The 12,253-nt window shown below is 36.6% G+C and overlaps 1 protein-coding gene across 1 annotated transcript; it reads left to right on the forward strand.

The window, feature by feature from the left end:
- Positions 1–7,496: 7,496 nt before the first annotated feature.
- On the forward strand, positions 7,497–9,319 carry LOC149005849 (berberine bridge enzyme-like D-2). Its single transcript, XM_089169151.1, has one exon. The coding sequence runs from the start codon at positions 7,640–7,642 to the stop codon at positions 9,269–9,271; it is 1,632 nt and encodes a 543-aa protein (XP_089025277.1). The 5' UTR covers positions 7,497–7,639; the 3' UTR covers positions 9,272–9,319.
- Positions 9,320–12,253: the final 2,934 nt, after the last annotated feature.

Genomic DNA, 12,253 nt, shown 5'->3' on the forward strand with positions numbered 1-12,253 from the left:
AAGGTCTAATCTTACCAAGTGTAGCACTTTCGGCTTTTAGCCCTGAGCAGAATGTAAACTTAGCACAGGAGTGGGTTGGTTTTAATTAGTACAATCCTAAATTATAAAGAAGACATATAACTAATTTTCTTGGAAATTTTGGTTTGAGGTTCTGTCATGTTTTGGCTTTTCAATTTGTTGGCAAGTCTGGATTGTGAGTTATTGTCTTCGATATGATCTTTGTCCTACTTAATGGTGGTCCTGTGGGTTCTTGGGGTGGAGTGAGGTTTGAGGCAATGGATCATATCCCTCCACTTCTTTTTTTTTGCTTGCTGAAGAGGTTCTATGTAGAGGGATAGACTGTCATGGTGAAGGAGGGTAGATGATGTCCTTTGCTAGGCCAAACAGGAGTTTGGGTTCCTTCACACTTGTTATATGCAGATGATATTTTTGTGTTTGGGAATGCTTCTATGAAATATATTAACATTTGTTGTTGTTTCTAAATAAAAAATCAAGAATTTTCATGTTCACAGATTAGTCTGAAAAAAAAAAAACAAGAATTTTCATGTCCTCACCATTAATATGAGTACTAGCGCTTGTTAGGGATAAACCTAGCCTAATGCAAAGTCAACTATGTCTTATACTACATATGATTCAAATACTTTCTTCATGCTTGGTGCCCTTTTAGTCTGCATATTGTTCTCACCTAAGAATGTTAACTCCATAGAAATTGAACATTGTCATGAATTAACATTTTGTAACCCTATAGTTGTCCACATATGCTTCGACAGACACTCTTGTATCTCCCCACAAAAATCTCACATCGTATTGGATGTCCACAAGCCCTAATAGTCCACATATGCAATATTCCCAATGCATGATAACAATGGGTCTGTGTCTTCCCATAAAAATAACATATCGTGTTGGGCACCCATAGGACCCAACCACTACCATAACAAATCACTCGGCTTCAATGCCTATGTCGAATGGGTAGTAGCATGCATCAAGGTTAGCTAGCCAATGCATTTAGACACCTACCAACAATATACATAGTTATTTAAATGAATGCAAGGGTAACAGGGGTGATGGGCGAACCCACAAATACATGTATAATATGCATTACCATTCAATTCCCAACACATCATATTGATAATCACAACTTGAAATGAATTGAATAATAAATGACATAACAGATAAGGTCATATTATCATCTATGCATGCAAAGTCTCACCATAACAATCATAAGAATGCATATGGCATTTACAATGGAATGAAATAGAATACAAATCAAATACACAAATACATGATGATGTATTCCTCACCTATCAATGACAAAATGATCTGCAAGAGTCCAAGGAACTCCATATATCAAGGATGATAACAAGCTACAAGAACCCTAGAAAACATGTAGACTAAATTAGGTTCAAGTTGGAGACCAACCTACACATCAAACGGACCAAAATCACCTTGCCCGAAAAGGGGCAATTGGTCTACACTTACTAGGCCCAGTCGACCACCCCCTCGACTGCAAACCAAAGTGGCCATATCAAGCTCATTCGAAGTCCAAACTTTTCGAAACTTTTGGGACTTCAATGCAATAGTAACAATGTCCCAATAACACCTTCCAAACACCCAAACAAGTCTCCAACTACAAAGCCCTAATTTGGTGAACAGAGTGTTGCTCGCAGGCATCTCTAAGATTATGAATCAGTCTCAAATGAAAGGAAAAACACAATCCATCACCCATAGGGGTTGGAAAACACAATGGAAAACATAGACAAACATTAAATTCAAATCAATTTCCACAACCACCACCATTATTGCAATCAATCATCTTAAATACCATGAAATAATAGTTGCAAATGGGGTTTTAGAGGTCTTCTTACCCCCCCCCCCCCAACATGCGATTATTATCACTTTCTGCACTTTGGCACACTTCAATACTCAATGATTTGACACAACACCAAGCTTTTCCCTTCTCCCAAGCTTTTAGCCTCAATCCAAAGAACATAAACAATTGGTATATTAGATTAGAGAACAATAAAATAGGGTTTCAAGACTTAAAAACCCGAAATCGCCATTTTTTGGGCAGGGGGTTTGATCAACCGCCCTTAGAAGACCACCCCTATAACTTCATCATAAGAATGTGGTTTTCGGTGGGCTTCAGAGGATAAAAACCTTTAAACATGCTTGACTCAATGGTATACTTTACCTTCGCATTGGGGTCCTTCTGCGTTGGTTTTTGTGCATGTCAAAATCGCATTTTTAACCCATCCAGATTGACTTTCTCTCTCCTTTTAAAATCCAAAATGGTGGCCCGGTCATCTCCTTCATCGTCCGTGTCCATGGATTCAACTTTCGGACCCACGACCTCCATTTGATGGCCTACAACTGTCTTCTATTGGCACTCTAGGTTCGTGGACCTGAAATGAAGGTTTATCAGGTTATGATTTTAGGATTTTAGGGTATTTTACTATAAAATACCCTTAATTGGTTTTTTGGGATTCTCCTAGTCAAGGATGGGTTAAACTTAATATAGATGGAAGTTCCATTGGCATTCTAGGAAGGGCTGGAGCTAGTGGCATATTTAGAGACCATTTGGCATCAGTTCTATGGACTTTCAGAGTGTTCTTGGGAGTAAAGTCTAATCTTTAGGCTGAGTTTGAAGCACTACTATATAGCGTAGAATGGGCATGCATGTTGGGATTCAATCAGATCTGAACAGAGTGTGATTCGGTAGTGGCAGTTTCCCTGGTACATCAACAACATATTTCTTGGTAGCTCTTCAAAGATGGTGTGTTTTGAGTCTTTCTTAGACTCAGTACAATGGAAAATATCACACTGTTACAGCAAGACAAACGTTGCAGCTGACTTCTTGGCGAGTTTGGCAGCAATGTCTCAAGTATCTAAAGTTAATACCCCTTGGTGTACCATGATCCAAAAATGAGTTAGATTGGGATGTCTCTCGGTGTCCTCACTTTTGATTCTAATCTTATCTTATGCTCACTAATTTGTTTCTTGAGGTTCCAGTGAGGTAGGTGTAATGCAGGTAAAAATTGTTGTGGTATTGTGTGCTTGAGGGATCCTTTAAACTTGTGTTTGTGTGTAATATTATAAACATTTTTTACTCTTAATACAAAAAAATACTAATAATAAAAATAAAAAAGGAAACACAAAATAAAATAAAATATGGCTAATTACACTCCTAAATTGAAAAAAAAATCAAAATGAAGTATGCCTATAAACTCCTAAACTAATGAGACAGACAAAATCTAATCAATCATAACAAACAAGAAAAGTTTTCAAAATAAAAAAATGGCTGACTAAACTTCTAAATTAAGAAAACAAATCAACCCTAACAAGCAAGGAATCAATTGTTTCATTTACCCAATCAACTCATTAACTATCTATTATATGTCAATTGTAAATCAATAGTTTCATTTACCCAAAAAAAAGGAATGAGTTGTTTTTTCCCCTAATCCCTTATTAAGAGAAAATTTCCCAGCTGATTAAATCTTGAAAGATATTTATCCAATAAGATATTTTTAAAATAATTTTATTCAAATAGGTTTTATTTTTTAAAATAATTACCAAATCCCAAATTTTATGGTAGTTTTTACCGCCCAACGAATATTCTATCATGAAATATCTAAATTACCCTCGAGTCTTTTATATAAAAACTTGTGAGAAACACTTATCAATTCCTTCAATCTCTTGGCAACTCTAGGGCCAACATCTTGTTTTTTGTAGCTCTCGGTCCTCCTATAATTGGTTAGCTTCATCGTTTGGAATGAAATACTTAAAGGTAATTTAGATAGTTCATGGTAGAATACTAGTTGGACAGAAAAAAATTATCACAAAATTTGAATTTGATAATTATTTTCAAAAATTGAGTCCATTAGAATAAAAAATTTTAAAAATATTTTATTGAGTAAATATTTTTTTGTAAATCTGACCATTGGAAAATTTTCCCTAATTAAGACCTTTGATGAGTGATTAGTCACGTTTCATGCAACAAAACACTCATTGATGATTTAATGGTATACATATAAAATGAACATAAGACAAGCCAAGTCTCCCTCATTTCGTATATTATTCCCACTGTCCTTCGTCTTCCACTAAATAAATAATTATTCGCTATGTTTTACAATAGAACCCACCAAGTCCATCATCACTATAGCATCTTCAAGCACATTTTATAATGTTTTTAAAGAATGTTTCTATTGTTCTTTTGGTCTTTGAAAACGGAAGAATAGAGTAGAGGCAAATGATAAAACGGTTCATTTTTTCGTTATTTAAGAACAAACCAGTAAGAAACAATCCTCACCACATCTTTTGCAGAACATGTAAGACATGGTTTTACAAAAGATGGAATCAAAACTCGTAACTTATCCCGATAAAACCCATTGTCGACGCAAAAAAGCCAACAGCTTGGAGAAGAGATGGTTTGAAGCTTTGCTAATCTAATGTCCTCTCCGTGGTAATCCACATCCTTATCTCTCTTCTCACTCGCAAACCCTCCCGATGTTTCTAGCAATAATGCTCGTTGCTTTCCTGCCAGAGAATCTCAACTATCTATGCTAAATTATTTATCATTGTGACACATTTCATTCTTCACAAAATAATTCTTTAGTTCGTTATTTCTCTGTTATCATCCTTTTTCTCCATTTCTAGTTTTCTATGGTGAGGGAATTTGTGGCGAAAAACATCTCATGTGAAGAAATTCTGATCTGGAGCCTTCCAATGTGAAACCTATGATTTCTCTATATAAGAAATAGAGAATGTTATTGTAGTTATCCGTGGAGCTACTCTGTTATATACCTACACTTTTTATATGGACTAAAATCTTATCCATTTCTAACAAGGAAATGGACAATCCATTTTCTTGTAGATTTGTGACATGTGTCGCAACATCACATCAAAAGGTTGAGGTCCATTTACAAGTTACATCATTTTTTTTAATTTAATCACAAGTCTTTGATGTGACTTATAAATGGATTTCAACCATGTGATGTTGGGACACATATCATACATCTACAAGGAAATGGACTAGATAAATTTATCTTTTTGTATACATAGTATGATGGATTTGTATTAAGGTAACCATCTAGTTTACTCAAACACTCGTCCTTCGTACTTTCTTATTTCATATATACATCAATCTTCGATGTTTATACGCAGTCAATTAGGAGAGTTGTTTTGCTCATTATAGGGATTCCTCCGGTTTCATATCTTTGGAACTTCACAAAACTTAGGACATGGGATTTCATATACTACAATTTTGGGTTTCAATTTGATTAGGTATGGGTATGTTTCACTATCCTGTTCTCTTTTCTTTTATGCAGATTTGAATTTGTTTTCTTTGAGCTAGAGCACTTTTTCTCTTCATCTCTGTCGGTTCTTTGGTGAGATGATATCTTCATTCACTTCAATTTTTGCAATTTGGGCTGATCTAAATTACTAATATGTAATTTTTGCATCTTCTTTTGTATCTGAAATTTTGTGTGCTTCATGGTGTTTCATTGTTTTTCCCCTTCCCCATTAATTAGTTTCTTTTTGTCTTCTTTAAATCTTATTTGAGATTTCCTCATTGCTTGCCATAGGTATACTTTGGATATCTTTGTTAAGTTGGATAAGTAGTTTGTGGGTTTGATTTAATGTAATACAGCATGGTTTGTTTTTTTCTTTTATTTATTATCATTATTTATTGTACGGGTTTCATTATATCTAGGATCTGGACAATTATCCAACACTGTTGTTCATTCACCCTTTCTGGATTTTGTTTTTCACTGGACAGATCACATGTATTTTCTTTTATGAAAGTGGACAAATTATTCAAGTTGTTATGGAGTATTTGAACCCATCATGTCCTTCACCTCATTGAATGCCCTAATTGGATGGATTAACATGTATTATTTGAACAAACAACAACAACAACAGCCTGCCCAACAAGGGGTCCCTTCCGCGGGCCGCCGGAAGCTTTACATATCTTTTCTCACCACTTCTCCTAAGGCTATCTTATGTCTACCCCTAGCTCTTCTAGTTCCTTCAATAATTTGAATAAATAGAGGTGAAAATGAGAAAATTGGCCTTCCAACATCTGTGTTCCAAAGATTTCAACATGGTTTCTTTCTTCAAACAAAATTCATTGATCACCTAGTATCTTCTAGAACATTTATCAATCCTATCTGTATGCACAAGGACATTGTACTATGAATATTTGGTTAACTGGGTAAGTCTGACCATAATATATCAATAAAGACCTCAATTTCAGTCTTGTTGTTCTAATGTTCCCCTTTTGTTTTTTGAAAAGAAAAATTTTGAGTTGCTACCAAAAAAGGCTGGATCACAAATGCATATAGCCCCAGGCAGGATTGTCTTGAATAGAATTCAATGTTGCTTTGGTCTTAAAAATTCAGCAACGATTGATGAATTTGTAGTAGACCATGATAGATTGAAGTGGGGAGGGAAAAACAGGAGGAAACATAGAAAATAGAAAAGATGGAGAGGATTCAATTGAGCATCCCACTCTCTCAATCTCTCAACTGCTCACAGTACTAGTGTTTCACCCTTTCCACTGCATCTCACCCACTCTTACTTTCTGTAGGTTGATTTGATAGTATGTCAAAAACCATGAATTTTTTTTTTTTTTTGGCAAGTTGAATGAAGAAGATTCAAATGATGAAGTCAATGTATAAAAAGCAAATATGCAGATATGTTTCCTCAGCATTCATGGTCTCTCATATTATTATGGTACTTCTTTTGTTCATATAGGTCTATCATGAGACTTTGGCACTGTCTTCAACATTTTCAAAGGCCAGCTCCTTTGCTGGGCAGTGGTAAATTTTTTGTTAGATTCCTGGCATGTGAATTATTACCTAATCAGTATCTTTTTGTTTTTTTGTAAGATTTCTTTCATCTTCCTTGCTCTTAATGAATAATTAAATCTTCTAAATAGAAAATAATAAGGCAAGGCTTTGAAAAGAAATCAAATAACCAAAATAAATTAAGCAGTTCATTCAAATCTTTGTTTGTATTTTTGCAATTATGATCCAACTTCAGGGAAAAGTAGTCCTAATTTAACTTCTAATTTGTATGATCAACACTACAATTGATCATGCTTTCATACACTACAAAATAAATTGATAGAGACTTCTTAATGATAAACAAACAATCATCTAAACAATCATCTACACAATAATGTACAATGTTTAATCAGTGAGTATATATATTTTCATATAAGAAAAACAAAAAAGTTTTTATCCCATGAAAAGAATGGGGACAATTTCACATCAAATGATACGTGGGGTCTCACCATGTATGTGGTGTGGAACTGTCCTCCTTCTCTTTCTAGTATAGAGAATTTGGACTCTAAAATCTTAAAATCTTAAAACCAGATTAATTTTCTTTTTTAATTCCTTCAAATCTTCTGATGAGTAATTAGTCACGTTTCATGCAATAAAGCTATAAAACGCTCATTAATGGCAAAATTAACATAAGACAAGCCATGTCTCTTTCACTCCAAACATTATTCTTGCTTTCCATCTTCAAACTCCATAAATTACTCGCTATCCTCTGTAATAGAACCCACCAAGTCGATCATCACTATAGCATCTTCTTTTAATTTCTTCTTCTCATCTGTTTCAATTCAAGCATAACCATGTTGATCTTGAATCCTCAGAGAAACTTGTTATCTCAATTCATTCTGGTTTCCATAATTGTTGCAGCTTCATCAACTGAACCCACAGAGCTCATAAAATCCTGTTTAATCCAAAACAATGTTATGAACTTTACCGTCTTCCAAACATCAGATTACTACAAGCTTCTCAATTTCTCCATTCAAAACCTTCGATTTACGGAGTCCCAATATCCCAAGCCTACAGCTATTGTAATACCAGAGACCAAGAAGCAATTAGCAGGAACTGTGTTGTGCTCCAGGCAAGGGACATGGACAATTAGAATAAGGTGCGGGGGCCATAGCTACGAAGGTTTATCATCCATTGCTCTTGGCAGATCTCCATTTGTGATCATTGACTTGATGAATCTGAATAGGGTTTCGGTAGATTTGGAATCCGAAACTGCCTGGGTTGAAGGTGGGGCTACACTAGGAGAGCTATACCACGAAATTGCCATGTCAAGTGCTTCCCATGGATTCTCAGCTGGATCATGCCCAACCGTAGGGAGTGGTGGCCACATAGCCGGAGGTGGGTTTGGGTTACTATCAAGGAAATATGGTCTCGCAGCCGATAACGTCCTTGATGCAATTCTAGTAGATGCTAATGGGAGGTTCTTAGACAAGGACGCCATGGGAGAAGATGTGTTTTGGGCCATTCGTGGTGGAGGTGGAGGCGTTTGGGGAGTTGTTTATGCTTGGAAACTAAAACTGGTTAGTGTTCCACCAACTGTTACATCTTTTGTTATCTCTAGACCAGGATCAAGAGATGAAGTAGCGAATCTAGTTTACAAATGGCAACTAGTTGCACCTTTTCTGCCAGATGAGTTTTACTTGTCGGCTTTCGTCGGTGCTGGTCTACCAGAGGCAAAAGGTAGAGGGATTTCAGTTAGTTTCAAAGGATTCTTCCTAGGAACCACGACAGATGTTATATCTATTCTGAAAGAAGTCTTTCCTGAACTGGGAATCGTCCAAGAAGACTGCCACGAAATGAGTTGGATTGAATCAGTTGTTTTCTTCTCCGACATGGACGTTGGTAGCACAGTTGCAGACTTGAAGGATCGATACTTTCATAGAAAAAATTATTTCAAGGCGAAATCTGATTATGTGAGAGTTCCTCTTCCTTTAAGGGTCATTAGGGATGCCCTAGAAATATTTGAAAAGGAGCCTTACGGGTATGTTATATTGGATCCTTATGGAGGAAAGATGGAAAGAATATGCAATGAGTCTATTCCTTTTCCTCACAGAGAAGGTAATCTCTTCACCATACAGTACTTGGTTTCTTGGAACGAAGAAGATGATGGAAAGAGTGATGAGTTCATAAATTGGCTAAGGGGCTTTTATGATTTCATGTCACCATATGTTGCTAAGGGTCCAAGGGCAGCTTATTATAATTATTTGGACCTTGATCTTGGAGTTATGATGGACAGCATGAATATGAATCCTGCAAGTGTAGTGAGATCCAATGATCCGGTGGAGATGGCTAGGGCTTGGGGTGAGAAATATTTTCTCCACAACTATGATAGATTGGTTCGAGCAAAGACTCTTATTGATCCAACCAATGTGTTCAACAACGAACAAGGGATTCCTCCTAGGGCAACTTTGTCGTTTCAAAGATAAAATTTGGATATCTTAATAGGGAGTAGTTAATGTGGAGGCTCAATTGGGTAAAGGGGAGGAGAGTGACAACATTACTTATCCTTCCCATCTTGTCATCATCTAATATATATATATTCAATGTTGTTAATGATCTTCTCTACATAATCTGTAATTATAATGATATCATCAATTATGTTGTTAATTTCTTTTATTAATGTCATATGTTATTATCTATTGTAAATCAACTATCTGATATGATATGATACATATCCATTAGAGTTTGAGTGTTTGAACACCCTAACGCTAGCTCAAAGAGACATTTTTTTGGAGTAAACATCATCTTCTGTACATCATCATCTGTTGTGCACAACAGTGCATATGTTACTAAAAAAAAGGCTGACAAAACAAAGAAACTAAATGGCCCTTTTGAACTTTTCAAATTTAAAATTAAGCTTTTAATCTCAACATTTTATTTGGTATAAAGAGTGCACTAGTACTATGCATAACAAAGAGATGTACATAGCAGAAGATGTACATGTGCATTTATGTGTGTGCTCTCTCTTAATTTATATATAAAACATACTAGACCTAGCCATGGTTCATTGTGTCAGCGATATATCGCCGACACAAGGCGATATGTCGCCACGTCGCTGGGGGGGCGACACGACTCCCCCCAGCGACATGATATATACCAAATGTCGGCAACATATCGCCCTGTGTCGGCGATATGTCGCCGACAAGTCGCTAAATTCGCCATATATAACAGCCTTTCGTTTGTTTTTCACCGATTTTTCGCTCACTTTTTGCCAAAGTGACATAGGGCCTCTAAAAGCTCCAAGGGCGCTGCCCCCACACCCCCGCCGGGCGGCCTCCCCGGACCCCCGTATCAGTCGGCAACAATATGTGAAGCATGAACCATACTCAACATAATTGTATAATGAATTGTAAACTTTAGTATATCTCTTTACTACTTGTGTATTTGTGTTCTCTTTGCATATTTACATTAGTTTATATGAATTTTCCAAACTTCCAGTTTTGCCCGCATATAGCTGGACATGTGCCAATTATAAACTTTAGGTTAGGTGATGTTTTAGGTCAAAATAACACTCCCAATGTGTTTATTGACTTCAAATTAGGTTACACGTCAAATTTCATGTCAAAATGACCTAAAATACCCTTCAAAACAGGGGTTCGATTTTTCATCGAACCCTTGCCAAAAATCGAGCGACTTTTGGCGACATGTCGCCCGTGTCGCCAGGGTCCGACATGGCCACACGAGTCTACATGTCAAACCTTGGACCTAGCTAGCTACTTGCTACTCTTATTTAGGTTACACTTTAAATAAAGAAAGATATGCACATGGTAGAATATTTTGTGGAGAAGGCAAACTAGAATTGAGTTGCCAAATTAAGATTTTGAAAAATAGATGTAAACAATTAACCAAAAAGGCTCCTATGGAGTGTGAAAGATGATGTTTTTATCAATCAAGACAAATATCGTAGGATGGTGATATTGACTGACAGCTAATTGAGATATATAGATTATCCATCATTCATTAGTTTCATCAAAACAACAGTTATTACTTGCCAATGCAGGATTGGTGGAGTGGTAAAGATCCATACTTCTTAATAATGACCTCCTTTTAGTAAAGAAGTTATCAGTTCGATTTTACAGGGTTACTCGGTAATGACCTCCTTTTAGTAAAGAAGTTGTAAGTTGGATTTTCCATGATGGTATATATATGTGTGTGTGTGTGTGTTATATTCTCATCCCCTATATAAAGAAAATTATGCATTTCAAGTAGATCCCATCTCTCTAAAAAAATTAAAAAAAAACACCCTCGACCCAACACCATTAGTAGTGTGAGCACTTCTGAGTTTGACCGGTCTATGGTGGTAAAGGCATCTAATAATGTTTGAAAGGATTTGGTCCATGGACCAAGTTTGGAAGTAGAGACATGTTATCATCATACTCCCAACGGCCCAAAGGATTGGTTTCTGGGCCAGCCCATAATCGTCTATTGGGCTTGGGCTTTCCTTGACTGGATGTCATCCTAAGGGTTCTTCTGCCGAAAAGTGACCTAAGAGCACTGGTTGGATCCTAATCCGTGACAGGGCAAGAATGGTCTACGTGGCAAAAACCACCTTATGCGGACCCAGTTCCCCTATAGCTAGTTGCCTGTGTCAGGGGATCTTACACATTTAGAGATCTCCTCGAGCCCAGAGATGGCAGCATCCTCGGCTCCTATTCATGAGTCTCTAGCATACCGCACAAAAGGGTGTGACTGAGATGTAGCCCTCGGATGTGACCCTCCTGACAGTTGAGGTGACTTTCTTGGTCGTGCCTTGGGCCCCTAAACCGCAGAAGCCATCTCCACCTTCCATCTCCATAATTGATCATGCAAAGGCCACGAGGTCCACTACCTTTAGAGGTATGAATCCCTTATATAATCCCTCATCATACACGAACGGGATAATCTCTACACACTCCAGCCATCTCTCATTAGCTTTCTAATCCTTCAAGAGCATGATCTTCATCATCTCTTGGGGCTCTTTACTCCTCAATGGAGTCTCTTATTTATTTTTCTGGACTTACTTGACCGTTTTGGTCTTAGAAGCAAGGATTAGATCAAGAGCACACCATAGGGTCAAGATCATATTTCTTCCACCAACAAGACCGAATTCTTTCTACATGTGTTGACCACCCTTGTTAACCAATCAAACTTTGGCATATCACCAAAATGTTTACTTATATGAAGCAATTCACTCAACTAATTCTTTTTTCTATTTTATGGTGTGCACCGATTAATTCTTTAGCATAAAATCTTATTTTTCTCTTGTAAGATTGGCATAGAGTGAATATTATCATAGTTTCCACTTTCCACCACTTTTTGGTAAAACAAACATCGATTTTTTTTTTTTTTATCCTTTCCTCTTTGTTTCTTCCATTGCCAATTCGATCCGAAAATTTGATAATTCTTATGATTTTATCGTTACTTTTTTT

The sequence above is a fragment of the Hakea prostrata genome, chromosome 9 (assembly GCF_041222555.1).
Source record: "Hakea prostrata isolate BN-2017 chromosome 9, UWA_Hpros_2, whole genome shotgun sequence".
NCBI lineage: Eukaryota > Viridiplantae > Streptophyta > Magnoliopsida > Proteales > Proteaceae > Hakea > Hakea prostrata.

Bases quoted from the DNA above. Each gene is read 5' to 3' on its own strand.
- LOC149005849 (XM_089169151.1), top strand. From the start codon at position 7,640: ATGTTGATCTTGAATCCTCAGAGAAACTTGTTATCTCAATTCATTCTG.